General features: G+C 38.2%; 1 protein-coding gene across 2 annotated transcripts in view; it reads right to left on the reverse strand.

The window, feature by feature from the left end:
* Positions 1-15,892, reverse strand: part of PIGG (phosphatidylinositol glycan anchor biosynthesis class G (EMM blood group)) — an 82,903-nt gene that overhangs the window by 28,416 nt on the left and 38,595 nt on the right. For both annotated transcript variants that reach the window (XM_061366054.1, XM_061366055.1), the window contains exons 10-12: positions 14,394-14,585; positions 9,255-9,564; positions 1,656-1,819 (exon numbers count right to left, since the gene is read on the reverse strand). In XM_061366054.1, the coding sequence (XP_061222038.1) occupies positions 1,656-1,819; positions 9,255-9,564; positions 14,394-14,585 (666 nt within the window). The remainder of the gene's footprint in view (positions 1-1,655; positions 1,820-9,254; positions 9,565-14,393; positions 14,586-15,892) is intronic.

The following is a 15,892-nucleotide window of genomic DNA, read 5'->3' on the forward strand; positions in this document are numbered from 1 at the left end:
CAAGGAATGGGTTTCTGTGCTTATACAAATCCAGACATCAACATTTAGTGTATTTCACATGTATTCCTCTGAAGCAAAAGAATATCACAATGAACAGAGAAAAGTGATGGGTTTCAAAGGCACCATAGATAAAGACCAGCACTTAGACAGTACCAATCTATATAAGAGCAAAGATGACTTCAAGGTAGGTGGCCTCAGACTAAGAGCTAATATTCTACAGTTTGTCTTAATCTACGTTACAGAATGCATTACTAGAGCAGTACAATGACCCAGCACTGGGCTGCATAACTCCACTGTGATAAAGTAGAGAGAGACAGACATCTTTAGAGAGCAATAGGGCAGACGGGCAAATTGGTGAATTAAGGTGAACAGTAACTCTATCTGCTAAAAGGTGCCTGTTAATATGGAGCAATGGACACAATGACTATGCAAGAATTCAGCCTATTAGAATAGGTTCTTCCTGGCTCAGAAACCTTGACTAGTTTATCCAGCTTGGTCAGCTGGGGGTCAATTCTCCTTTACACTTTTGATGGATACACACAAGCCAACACAATTTCACTGTGTAGGTATAGACTAGAACAAAAAAAGCAAACAGAGAAGAGAAAACAGAAAACAAAAAGCACTAATAGGATGAGACTGACACTCTGAAGATAAAGCTAAGTCAGAGGTTTACAGAAGATGACCATGTGTTAAGGAAAGAGCTATGACAAAATAAATACTTCTGAAGTCCCACCTGCCAAGCCTGCTGCAACATTTTTGTCCCCCATTAAAAAAAAAAAAAGAAAAAGTACATTTATATTCCACAGATAACACAGAAAAGACTCTAGGATGGTAAGAACTTAGTCACTGTCAAATGTTATGTCTGTTAAAATACATAAACTTTTTTCATTGCTATCATACCGTAAGGAATTTACAACTCCTCTATTATAACATACTGCATCTCACTTTGAATGTCCTGGAAGATGAGTTAAATGCAGTACCAGAGAGTTCAACTGGATTTTACATGCACATTCTAAGTTACATAAGTATATTCCAATTAAAATTTCAAATGCACTAATTAATTTTCCGTTAACCAATCCATCACACAAGATACCAAAAAGTATGAATATTTTAGCTACAAATGACTGCAATAACCAGTAACATACAATAAATCTGGTTTATCTATAAAACGTATGTCACTATGCCAAACAAGGACAAACATTCAAAGAACAGCCCATTAGTTAAGTTTGAATTCTGTTCTATAACTTTAAAAAGTCCTTCTCAGGTCTCCTACTTAGTAGGTTCCAAGAAGAATGTTTTTAGGCAGCACATGCAGTTATAACAAAACATAGTAAAACTGTAAGTAACTCAGCACAGCAAACTGAGAACTCATTAGAAAACAAAGTTAGTAAAACACACACTTATAACCCCAGTGCAAAACTTCTGCAGAGAAAAAGGAACTGGAAGAGTCAGGTGATACAAACTCATACAAAAAAAAAAAAAAACCAAAACAAACCACAAAACCCAAAACACATGCATTTTCTTACCAGAAAACTAACTTCCAAGGAAGAAAATTATGTGACCAACACTTTTTGTTTGAGAAGTATGCTATATGGATGGCATTTGTATGTGCAGTACGTAGAGAGGAGTATTACTTTAATACAAAACATGATTACCTGCTAACTTCAGAACTCAAGTAGCACAGCAGATGAATGGCCCAAAGCAAAGGTCCTGCATATGTTGCAAATGCTGTAAGGAAGATTGCTGGTATTTCCACGTAACTTTCTAGTCCCACAAAACCTGCTGAAACATCCACCGTAGCAATGCCATTTGAATTTCCCTGAAAACAGGAATAAAAAAAAGTAAGGCTTCAAATACCTCTGAAGAAACATTTAGAATACATAATAATAACATTAATTATTGTACCAGTTGAAAACTTACTCTTTAAGCCACTTTACAGTACAGCCATATTCTTTACATCAGAATTTCAGTAAAGCAGCTTACCAAACGAGCTTTTATTGAGGATTTACAGACCAATAAGGGCATAAACAGCATGATCCTTCATTTGTCTTATTTTGCGTGCAAATTAACATGGCTATTGTTTAATAAATTACACCCCAGAAAAGAGTTTATAGCAAGCAGCTACTCCTGCTGATTTCAGTCACAGTAATGAAATTAAAAATTCATTTTTCATCATGCATGGTTCAAACCCAGGATTTTAGGCTCGTTGCCCAAAATTATACCAGGAGATTAATATTTCCTGCTGTTAGAGACAGAAGGGCTCCAATTTAGACCTGTAGAGGAACACTACACTGCCCATCTGCCCCATGACACAAGCTGCTGCATGTAATCAGATTAAGGCTTACAAATTCAGAGAGGTTTCTGCTTTCCAAGATTCTATACCACATTTGCATTGAAACAGACCAAAACTCAGCCTAAATAGACTGAATTATCAATAAAGGAAATTTAAAATGACGAAAGAGAAAAACAGAAGGAACATGCAGTAATGAAAGTATTAACAGCTGTTCAAGACTTGTATGTTTTACCTAGTTTTCTTTTTCCAGTGACTAAGACCACAAAGTAACAAAGGATAATATAAAATTGAATGAAGTATTTTCTATTGAAAATGCCTAAGTACTTCACTTTACTCAAATACGTAAAGCAGAAAACACATCCTGTGATTAAAGCAGAACATTTCTTAGCAGGTCAAAGATAGGTTTCCTCCGACTAGTGTGAAAGCTCTCATATATTCTTGCCATATCTGGAGAAGCTCATCCATTTCTACAGCACTGGTATTCTAACAGTCATCAAACTCTCCTTTTCCCCCTACAGAATTCCATACCAATACAAAACTAAGTGCTGTAACCACCAAGATCCTCACATCCAGTCTCAGCAAAGCATATTAGGAGTGGCAGCGCCGCCTTTCCCTCCAACCTGATTTCCTTTCAGCTTAGTGAGCAGTCTTGAACCACCAAGATACCCCAGCAAGGAAGTCTTCTGATCAAATACACATCTGGGCTGCTCACAAAATCCAAAGCACACCAGGAAGCGTGAAGACCAGGTAGCTTTCTCAACTACATAAGTAACTAGCCATGAGGGACAGGAAAAACTGTTTCTGAAACAGCTCTAATAACTAAGGAGAAAAAGACCATCCATGATGACAGAACAATTCAGAGCTCGTCACCAGCACTTTGCCTGTGAATCCTACCATGAAGATCCCCCCAGAATGCAAGAGGAAACTGAAGCTGTAAGAAGGCAGTAGGCTATGGATTTTACCAACACACCATACAGCAGAAAGATCTTGACTTACGAATGTCAGTCTTCCTCATTTTGACCTTCACCATGCACCACTGTAGTGACTGTTACACTGCACCAGCGTAACACATTATTGTTATGCATTTAGTGTAATGTTCAGCAATGACAGAAGCTGAGCAAATAACTATGATGAGCCACTGAAGTAAAAGCTGATCTATGCCCTTGTACCTGTAAATTGAGATTGGAAAAGAAAGCTGTAAAGCAAAGCTCCTCCTCAGGTTAAAGGTGTATAGACTGAGGACAAGGCAAGAGCAGAAAGGTCAAGAGCAACAGTTTGAGAGCAGAGCAGGGTGCTGCTCCTCAACAAGTAAGTTTGCCAGGGACAGGTAGGGAGAGAACCTGCCCTTTTCCTCCAGTCCTTGGCCAAAGCAACAGGTCTTTCCCCACCACACCTACTTATTTTTTCTCTCCTTCTCTGTATAATGCATGCAGAGCAGAAAAGCTGAGACATCAGGCAGTCCTGCTCATTTTATAAAGAGCTGAAAGGTCTTTTCACATTGTTTGCTCCTCCTGGACATGTACATGGTTGATCCATGGCACCTTGGAGCAACTCCCCATCCCACTGCATGTGAGAAGGAGCAAGAACAAATACAGTATTTCAATGGTCTAATAGCTTATTGTGGTGAGGGCAGAAAGTGACAGGAGACAACGCACTGTTGCATAAAAGCTTTCCATGATAATCCATCATCACCTAGATCAATGAAGCACAAACACAGGAACACTGGCTAAAGAAATTACCCAGAATATTTGCTACAGTAACAAAGGAAAATCCCCCCATAGATAGTAATGAAACAATCTAAAACCCTCTTCAAAGCTGCAATGATTTTTCTGAAAATGCTGCAGATACCACATCACTCAACTGAAAATGAGCAGTGTCTCAATGACTCTCACTGAACTGAGAAGTACAGAGTTGAAAGACAAAAATGACATGCTTCTGGCTTGTTTAACAACTGATTTAGCATAGCAGACTGTTACCGCACTTTCACACATAATTTTTTGTCTTTCTAGTAACTGGAACCCTATGAACAAGCACAGAATGAGGAATTTAGTTATGTAAAACAAATAATTTAAGGAGGAGAAAAAAAAGTGGAATAATTTGAAAAAAAAAATAAAACGGAGACAATTCTGCTGTCTCTACTATTGGAGGTTTCAGGACCCTGAGCAACCTGGTAGAACCCCGGAGAATGGGATTGAACTGTGGTCCTGCTGAGGTCCTCTCCGATCTAAATTATCCTACAACGCTTTGAAATCATAACAAGAAAAAGCTATCAACCACTTCAAAACATCACTCAGTCTCTCTCTTTACTTAAAGGCAAGATGAATTGGATACAAATTATTCTGAAAATGTACAAACCTATTCTGTTCTCCTATAATTAAAATTAACAGAGTATAAGCAAGTCTTAAACATTTTGAGACTGTATTTTTTTCTTCCCTTCTGCACATATACTGCTCTAACGATGGAAACAAAACCCCGCAAGACAAATAAATGCATGGAATTTTTGTTCATTTATGAGCTTTCACATAGTAACAAAAGTATTTTAAGACATATTTACATCAACAATTTTTTTTAGGATCTGCTATAGTTAAGAAAAACAATCAAGATATTTATTTTTATTCTTGTTGTATTTGAAGGGCACATAGCAATGCTAAAGATATACGTCTGGGAAGTGACTGATGAGTTATGAGATGTGGACAACACAGAGCTTAGGATAAGGCAATCAATTCTTCAGTGTTGTTGAAAAATTCATCAAAAGGTTTTCAAGCTTTAAATAACATCCTGACAAATAAGTGGCATTCTGACTAAATGTATTAATTTCACAGCTTTTTGACAATAATCAAATATTTTTAACTTTGCTTCTCTTCACTGTATTAGACAAAACAATAAATAAAGCAAAGAACCTAACTACTAAAACAAGCCTAAAAAAAGAAGTGGTTGTATCCAGCACCACGTAAGTAACACATGACTTTAGCTACTCAAGCTCTGAAAACCTCCAAGTGTGAAGACTGCACAACCTGTGTAAGTAACCTTTTCCACTGCTTACCATTCAGAAGTCTTGCTGAAGGGCTGGAAAAACAAATTTATGTCTAGTATTCCCAAGTTAAAAAACTGTTCAATAAATTTGCTTTTTAAGTTCAAATTGTCAGAAAGCAGCAAGGGCAAGCTGGTTCTGCATGGGAAGGTAAGATGGGAAATGAGTGTGAAAACAAAGCAAGTGAGAGCAGTAAGTCAGGAGGACTGGGAATGCTAAGCGACATGCCCAAGTCACAGTTGGATCCAGTGACAGTGATCAGAGCCAGACTCAGTCCAGGGGTTACACAGCAAGGTCTGTAGTGACATGGCAGGTCTCGCATTAGGCCAGAAAGGCCAGACTCAGTCCAGGGGTTACACAGCAAGGTCTGTAGTGACATGGCAGGTCTCGCATTAGGCCAGAAAGGCCAGACACTACATCCAAGTACAGATCAATATCAAGAGGGTAAGAGACAGGCACAAACGTACCTGCTTACACATCTGTGACACAGCTCAGCCAGTAAAGCATCACATGAAAAGCAGGTCTCACAGAACAGCAGGGCCAGGCCCTTCCTGCTAGCTTTTCCCCCAACAGTTCCTCTCAGTGAAGGAGATCACCTTGAACTCCACTAAACTAAGCTCCTAGATAGGAGATGCTCTCAGGGTCCTAGAACAGATGAAGCATGGAATGAAAAACCAAGTGTAAGCTGAAAGCACTTGATTTCAACCCATACGTACTTTGGTTTTCTTTCTACTTCTGCTTAAGATCAAAATATTAGATTCCACACCCAGGCACTTAATTCCCCCACACATACACTCTCATCAACTATACCAACCAATTAGCGAAAACCAGTATTTCTTCCTATGAACCTTGCTTACTCTGTACACAGGATTTTCACAGCTGTACTTCCATAAAGTCTTTAAGGACACTACAATATTTTTGGCAGAACACTGCCTCATTCATTAACTATGCTATCCTGAACAAGGCTATTTTTACTCACTATCGTATTCGAAAGGCCATCACTTACATTCAACACTTAGCGAGACAGAGTGACTGTTTTTGTCATTACATACCCTCTTGCCAACCAAGATTTAATAAAGGCTCAGCAACATGGGCAAGAAGTCTCATTCTTCTCATAATCACACCAGGACAAGTGCAAAAAGTAGTTCTCTAAGTCTCTCATATTTCCAGATGAAAAGGTTTTAGATTTAGTTTGTATTTCTCTTTTCATGGCTCATTTAGCTAGCACAGTTTAAATTTAGTATCCAGTCTCATGTACATCAACAACAAATTTCAGTGCTTTTTCCATTTCTGTACTTCAATCATAGACCTGCTATCATTTTTGTATGCCACATTAGATCTTTATGCCTGTCTGGCATAAAACACTGTGAACCCAGCCAGTTTAACAGTGGTAGCAGTTCTACCACTCTGCTCAACCACAAACCTTGAGGAAGGAAAGTCAGGGAAGACATTTACATCTATGCCAGCAGTGCACATCACGCCTTACAATACAACTGTGCTTCCTTCACATCATTTCCCTAGCACTCAAGCATAGGTATCACTCACTTCAGAAGTAGCAAACAAATGACTAGCTGGCAACAAGGCAGGCTTAACAGAGGTCAATACTGAAGTTGAGTGCTTTCACCTTACAAGGAGGCTTTAACACCTCTCCAATAACATCCTTCCAGGCAAACTAATTCAGTCCAGGTTAGGAAAGTGGACAGTGAGGTGGACTGAAACCTGCTCAAATGCCAGGTTCATGGGGTTGTGATCAGCAGGACAAAGTCCACCTGAAAGCCAGCCACTAGCGAACGACCACAGGCCTTGACACTAGGGCTGAAACTCTAACATCTCCATTAATGACCTGGATGATGGGGCACAGTGCCACCTCAGCAAGCATGCACACTGTGCGGAACTGGGAGGAGTGGTATACTGGGTACACCAGGGGGGTCTGATACCATTCAGAGAAGCTAGAGAGTGGGCTGACAAGAAACTCCTGAAGTTCAAACAAGATGCCAAATCTGGCACTTGGGGATGAAAAAAATCCATGCTTTGGATCAGGCTAGGGGCTAGGCATACAGAAAGCAGCTTGGTAGGGATGCACATGGGGTCTTGGTGGACACCACGTTGTCTGTACATGTGCCCTTTGTGCAAAGACACAGTATCTGGGACTGCATGAGTCGACTGAGGGAGGTGCTCCATTCCCTCTACTAAGCAACAGTGAGATCACATCTGGGCCACTGGGTCCAGTTCTGGGCTCCCCCGCACAGAACAGACATGGATGGATCACAGAAAGTCTACAGAAGCACCGCAGAGATCATGATGGAAACAAAGCATATGTCATCTATCTGAACAAGCTGGTCTGTTTACCCTCAAGAGGAGAAAGCTCAGCAGGGATCATAATAATGTGTATAAATACCTGCTGAGGGGAAGTAAAGAAAACTTAGTCAGACTCCAACCTTCTCAGTCACTCAGTAGTGACTAGTGAAAGGATGAAAAGCAATGTACACAAACTGAAGTACAAGCAGCTCTGTTTAAATACCAGGAAAAGGTTTTTTACTGTCTAAGGTGCTCAAGCGCTGCTACCAACTGCCCAGAGAGGTTGCACAGTCTGGACACCTGGCGTGGCTGACCTGATAGATGGTGGAGGCTAGACTGACTGCTGTCCAGAGGCACCTTCCAGCCTCAACTTTTCTGTAATCTGGTTGTTCTTTGAAATTCGCAAATAACTGTACCAAGAATTCATCATCACTGAAAGTGAGTGCTTTATGAAAACGTTCAAGCCATTCTTTATTAGTCCCTTTTTCACAGCTTGGATTTTATTGCTAGCTTAACCACCATTAAACTTGTGGCAGCTACTTTTGCTTTGTACCTTAGTACTGAGAGGCCCTGCCTTCAGCCTCTTGACAGTCCCACTAAGGCCTGCTCTCAGAATGCCATAATCAGAGCTGACTGCCAAAATAGTAACATTCAAGCCATGCAAAAGCTATTGAACCAGGAACTGTTATGTCCTCTGAGCAGGAAAACTGGGTAGGAAGGGATGAATCATGATGATCTTATCCCCACCAGCAGTTCCCTGTCCTCACATGTACTCTCAGAGAAAAGTCAAGCCAATCCTTGGTAAAGTACTAACAGGATCAGAAACAGAGTAGGGAAGTACCCTAAGCTTGACTACCCCTTTAACATCCTCAGCCATGCCTTAAAAGTAAAGCCAACACAGGTCTCACCTTGACATTTTGCAACAAATCAGAACGCCTCTCCTCCTAAACCATAAACAACCCAATTCCCAGTTTAACAAATGCCCTCCTAAGATAGTCTGCTACAAGAACTTTTCAGTGTTATTAGAAGTGGAGAGAACCTCTCCAGCTTTAATAATAAGGAAAGTCTGTGGAATTGCAACCTTATTTGTAATGCAGAGATGACGTTACTGAAATTAGTAAGCCTCCTCAGGAATAAAGATACCATTCGACACAGTAAGAATGGCAATTAGTTCTGATTCTCGTAAGAGACATTACCTTGTCACAGAACTTCCCTTCAGTTGTAAACTGTATGTAGACCTACTGTGATGCTACCAAAGGTTTCATAAGCCTCAAGAATCAGGGACAAAAGACATCGGCCCTTTATTGGTATTAACCAACTCAGCTGAAATTCTTGTATTTATCATTACCAGAACAGTACTATGGAGGCCCACTAACAGACCAAAATTACCCCTGGTATAGGTATCTGATGTTTTCAACACTTTCAGAAATCTGTACTGAGGAGAAGTTACCTTTCCCCTATTCTGAAAACCAAACATTAATAATACAGTTAGAAACTAAACCCTTGTGAGAACTCAGTAAATCTTTTTTTTTTTTTTTTTGAGATTTAGCTGGCATTTTACTCACAATGAACAATGTTTCTTTCAAAAACTATTCTCCCTCCCACCCCTGTAACAAAGAGTATTAAGCTTACCTGAAAATAGAAGAAAGCTTGGCCAAACCAGTAGTGCATGACAGTAATCTGTGCTGCATCGAATTTCAAAGGTCTCCAGATATATTTTGTCATCATTGTCTGAATCAACAGACAGAACACCAAGACTGGTAAATTGTGAGGTCTAAACAGAAGGGCTGCTAGTAGAACCAATCCACTATACACTTCCCATAATCCTGTACTCTTCATGCCAGAGTCTGAAGAAATAACCTGTGACTTCAGCAAGTCTTTGGTACCACTGAAGACTATGCCAAGAACAAAGACATAAACAAAACGAGCTTCAGTAATCCCCCTAAACAGGAGGGGAAAAAAAAAATAATTAATAAATAAATAAAACAGAAATATTAGCTACTTACTAATTTCTATTTCACTGGTCAGAAAGTCTTTCAAGAGAGGTGCAGACCAATGCAGTTCTGCCAAACAGGTTACATTCTAAGGCTAGTACTGGCAATTTCATGAGAGAGGTTCCTCAAATACCAAACTCTAAAAATAGTTTATAATTAAATTGCAAGACATCCAAATCAACTTTAGCAAAGAAACCAGCTTGTAAGAAAAAATTCACCTATAAAATATCATATTAGTGTGACATGTCAATTAATATAACAAAAATAAATTTATGTTATTACTATTTAAGGTCTAGATCTATAAATATGGTCATGTAAATATGCCATTTATATGGCATAATGAATTTCTTCAAAAATACTCCTTAGAGTGATATGGAATCTTCATTTCAGGAATTAAAGTTACTTAAAAATTACTATTCCCTTTAAGCTGCTCAGTAATTTTTCACTGAACATTCACACAAACATATGTTTCTTTTTATCCAACCAAAAAGACAGTGATTATATTTGAAGATCCTTTTTTCACTCTGAAATTTCTGCATACTTCAGACATCTTCTCACCTCACACAGCTGCACAGATATAGAGACTTGCTGGTTTATACCAGCACATTTTTTCCTTGTAACTGTACACATTTTTCAAATCCCTAAGCAATCCCATTACAAAAAGTCGGAATGCTTTTAAGTTGTAATTAGAACCTCCTGCTATGTTCACTGCACCTATAAATTCATTGGCCTCTTCCTTTCCAGTGAAAGCTGGCTTCTGAAAAAAACACAGCATCTCGTTCAAAAAAGCTGACAAAGACAAGGACCAGTAAACTTAAAAGCTGGGACCTGCTATTCTAGTAATACAAGGCCAAAGGAACAAAAAAAGTAAAAGCAGGTATCTGTCAGAATGCACTGATATTCGTATGTTTACTGGAAAACATTAAAGTCACAGATCTTATTAATCTAATCATTAGATTATTAAACTACAGTAATAATCCAATGAATTTACCAATGAGCATATTAAAAAAATCTGTTGTTTTTGAAAAAAGATAAAAAAAACCACATTATCTACACATTTTATACATAACGTAATACACACCATCTTTAGGGATTAGCAGTCACTTTATACTTGAGTGGTGAACAAACATGTTCTCCTACAAAGCTAACATAATTCACTCAGAACTGAGGATTGTTGAGTCATCTGGACTTAATAATACATGGAGAATTAGACCATGACACTAAAAATAGTAAAAGCCTAGTTATACTTGGTGGAAGTAATGTAACCAGATGACAACAGAAAACACTACTAATAAAAATTTCTAAAAATAAATTTCTTTTAACTTTAATTATTTTTTTCAGACTTTGGAAGGCCACTTCTCAACTACTGCTAACAAATGAGCTTGAATTCAGTATTTATTTTCCACACACAGGAAAAAGAACCAAAAAACATGAGGATAAATAATAAGCAACAGTACTTATAAATTCAGTTTTCTTTTTGCACTCACATAACCAAGAAAAAAGATTAAACCACCACATGACAGTGATACGGGCTTCCTAAACCTGAATACAGTGCTATGTTCTGTGGTTTAGCTTTCAGAGATGCAAACTCATACATAATGGTATAAGCAAAGGCACTTTACTATTTTATTTCCTTGAATATCAAGCCTTTGTAAAATCTCTGTAGGGCAATTGGTTTCTTCCTTTAGGGGGAAAAAAATGGAAAAAAAAAACCAAACCAAAAACCAACCCAAACCAAAATCCATAAAGTTTAGACAGTTCTTCCATTTCTGGCTAAGGCAGAAATTCAGTGCCCTTTTTTCAGCATCTCTGGTGATTCCAATGTAATTATTACCATAAAATATTCAAATACATTCATGCAACTTAGAAGTAAAACTTTAGGAAATGGCTTTGGTATTTGTCACTATTAAATGAGTTAAGTGAAAACTGAAATTAACCACTTGATGGAAACTCAGACTAAAAAACCAATTTCTCAGCAAATGCACTACTATTATTTTGTTTGAGTTAGTATGATACTTATCTTTTTCATTTCACAAACTATCATTTTTAAACAATGGAAAATGGAAGGCCGAATTACTTCCTTGTATATTTTAATTTAGAGGTTATCTTAGTGTAAGCCATAGAAGATGTGATATACTTCAATTGCTTCTTGTCCCTCATCTACCTCCCAGCAACTGTCACGTTCAGAGAAAAAAAAACACACCACCTTATCTTCAGTAAAGAGTACAGAGAGGAGGAGTTTCAGAGCAAAAGTTCTTCATCTTACAGAGCAAACACTCGAAAAATGCTTTGGCTGCCTACAGCTTTTTCTCATGTTACGCAAAATTACCTCTTCCTTGCACTTGGATTTGGACTTACTCCACATCATGAACACACGTGAATAAATGTACCTCTAGACATATTTAAAAGAAAGTCCTGGTTTTGCTCCTGGTGGTATTTTAAATAGGCCTTTACCATTTATCACACCACCAATCTGATGAGCTAGGGTTACTATGACAACACATCAGCTAAGGTCTCAAAAATACTAAGATGTGTGTACTATCTTTTTTGACATGCTGTATTGGGAGCCTTGACAAAGATAATACGTTTGACAAGTTAGTGATCTTGGGCAAATCATGTCTACTCTGTACTCTACTGTCTGACCTTGTACTTCAGGCTCGAGAAACCCACATTACCATGGGCAATCAATGTTCTGGCAAGGGACCATGCTGGAACCTCCGTTATGGCCTGTGTTGTGTGCTGGGGCGGGGGGTTGTTGCAACAAAGATAGTTCTGACAGGGTAGGAGCAGACACATGGGTTTGGTCTGGTTTGGTTGGCTGCATTGTTTGGTTTGAGGTTTTTGGGTTTTGTTGGTTTGGGGTTTTGTGGTTTTTTTGTTTGGTTTTTTTTTTTTTTAAACATAAAATAAAAGGCATCATAGTATGGGAGGGAGGCAGAACCTCTGAACACATGGGACCGTGTGCCACAGCATGCCATAAAAAGATTCATCTGGGGTTTTTCTGATGCTGCAAAAAAGTAGGTTTACCAACATCTAAAGACACTCACTACCTATATTCCTCTTTTTACTCTATCTTACAAAAACAGCTATTTTGTTACACATTTGCTGTTGGTCCTTTCTTACTGAAATCTGGAAAGTGACCTGAATCCTGCATCACACTTTCTGCCCCAACTGCAAAACACGTGTCAACACAAATGTCAGAACCTGCATTTGCTAACCCTACCAGCTTACACTGAGAATCTGAAGGGTATAAAGCTTTGAAACAAAACAGTAATTTTATAACCAGTCTATAACCAGAGATAAAGACCTAGCATAATTTAAGCAAATCACCACGTTCAATATTTATTTACAGTGAAATAACACAAAAAGCCAGTATCTATCTTGTTATAATTGCAATCAATACCCTGATTATAGAATGAACAGGTTCACAGTAAATGCTCTGCCTTTAGTATGCAAGTACTCCATTTATTTCTCTAATGGCATTTTATTTGTGGATCAATTGCTGTATTTAATGTTCAGTCCCACGCTGCAGTGTTTTGCTTCTCACTGCAAGGACAGTATTCTTCTCCAGGGACTGTACTCAAACACAAAGCAAAACTAGAGGTCACACTCAGAAATTAGGCATTTGCAAATACAGAGCCAAATCCTGCAGACTGTATAAGGATAACCCGTACTTTCACATCCAGGAGAACTAGCACACAATGTTAACTTAACACTAGTATACAACCAGAATTATCAATATTTGGAGAGACAGAATGTATGTAAATATATCTAGATATACATACATACACATTTGCTATAAAACATGCCTTGTTAGCAAATTTGATCTTTCACGTGTCCTAAGACCTTCTCCTGTAAGAAGATTTTTCCATCTCTGCATATCTTAAGAATCTCTGGCCCCTGATTAAGAAGTGCGAACAGAAACCATTTGTATCCATATCAAATTCCATATCAAAATATCAAAAAAAGTGTGAGAGAAAGAGTATTGTCCAGAAAATGACTGGTTTACTACTTCTCTTCCACAATCCCTTCCTCCTCATCAAATACCTAACTGATTTGAGAATTTTTCCACAGCTCTTTGACATATGCAAAAGCTTGAGGCTGCAGAGACAGAGACCATCCAACAGTAAAAAGTATCATAATAAAAGTAAGTCCACTTAGCTATATATATATATTCCAGAAGCACCTGCTGGTGAAAGATCTACCAGCTTCCTTACTGTTACAGAGTAGCAACATAATATCCACATAAAACCTCTTAGTATGCATTCTGCAGCACAGCCCAGACCTCAAGAGGGATTTGGTTACATCTTGAAAGGCCATACAGTACAGAACAGTCACCAGCAAAGGAAAGATACAGAAAAGGAAAGCTACGAAAAAGTAACTCTCCAAATTACTGCCTAAGCATTTTCCAAAACTAAGAAGTAGCTAAATGAGCTTGGCACGTGCTCTGCTAAATGTGGCAAGCCCATTTAGAACAAGAAGAGATAGTGCGTTTGAAGTTTCTTTGCAGCAAAAATACAGGGTATGAATATTGGGGTTTTCCTCATATTAATTCTTATCTGATTAGCTTCTAAACTGTCACAGTCGAAAGACACTTCATGGAGCTCAAAATTATGCACACACTACAAAATCTGAGTGCTGGCCACCTACAAAATAGAGTTTTATTCATAAGAATGTGATTTTAGACTAGACATAGTGTCCCCTCCCACTTCATTCCTTGATATCCAAAGCATTAACACCTCTCTAGAAATAGTTACATATCTGTTGATTAACTTACTTTGAAACATCTTTGCTGCCATGTTGCCATGGAAATATGACATTTCCAATAGCTGCCCGGTAACTGTAGACTCCCAGGAGCCCAAGTGCCATAGCAATTTTTGAAACCAGGGAGCATCTTCTTTGAACCAGAAAGAAGATCATAAGTAGGGATACTGCAGCCAAGAAGGAGAGTTCAGATTTATGTTCAGAGCTGTAAAACAAACAAGCAAAGAAACAAACCCCTTAAAACCACTGTAATTGCTGTTTAAAACATTTGACAGAGCTACAGCAGTTTATATCCAAATTAATGACTGCACTGACATCTGTTATGAACTTTCCAAGAGGTACGGTAAAATATTTTAGTATTTTTAGAAAGCAGTTTTTTTAAATGAGGCTTTCTGTTCAAGCATGCATGTTTAAAAGTGTAATTATTGTGTTCCACCATATGCTACTTACTCTGTTAATTATATAAAAACTGAGCTACATATTGCATAATGGAAAAGAGACTAATGCACTTAAACTAGCATTTTGTTATTTATACATTTTGAAACAGTGCTTTTTGCTTATAGCACAGCATTTCAATTTCTAGCATAAGGCAGAAAATAATTTTGCACTATAGAATTAGACCTATTTTCTCTTTTTAAATAACTGCTAATTTAATTTTAGACATACAAAACATGACCTAGCCAAAATTACCAGAAGTGTACTTACATAGATTAAAACATACACACCCAAATGTATTATCACAGTAAGATTCCTTTACACAACTACAGCACTTGTACTGGATCAATACATACACAGAATAAAGACACTAAATTTGCATCATGGCCAAGAAGATTACAAGACATGGTTTGTTTGTTCCCCTGCATCCTAAATAGCTAACACTCATTCCAGAATCAAGGGCATTTCATTGAGCATGCTGCCAACATTATGTATTTAAATCTACAGTGATTATCAATTACCACTGCAAAATGTAATGGGGTAAGGTAAAGATCTGAACTCAACCCCTACCATAGCTGGTGATGCAATTCCAGAAAGCCTGCTGTAATCCAAGAATTGCTAACATCTGCTTACTGCAAACATTCCCAGTACCCCAAACGACCTAGAATCACTTATTTTGTTAGATTTATTTACTGTAAAGAACACTGTGTATAGTGTGAGAGCCAAGGGCTCCATCTTCTGTCTTCAGTACTTCAAAATGCCATGATAAAAGGTCACTAACTTCAGCAAACTGACAGTAAACCCTGGCTGTTACCTGCATTAGCACTTATGAAACTCCAGTTTTTACCTCTGATTTAATCAAAATCACAGTACTTCAAACAGGTTTACTTTCCTGTTCCCCGGGATACACTCTATCAGGACATTCACCAATAGCTGTCTGACCTATTGTGCTTGGAATTCACAAAGGAGAGGATATGGGGCAGAAAAATTGTCCTGCAGGATCCTTCATACAACTTTATAGGACTCCCAAGAGATGCACTGCTCTCTACAGGCCAGTAGAAGAAAGTGAGGAATAAA

The sequence above is a fragment of the Neopsephotus bourkii genome, unplaced genomic scaffold (assembly GCF_033783945.1).
Source record: "Neopsephotus bourkii isolate Nb327-2 ecotype Australia unplaced genomic scaffold, CSIRO-AGI_Nbou_v1 NB_1298, whole genome shotgun sequence".
Classification (NCBI taxonomy): Eukaryota; Metazoa; Chordata; class Aves; order Psittaciformes; family Psittacidae; genus Neopsephotus; species Neopsephotus bourkii.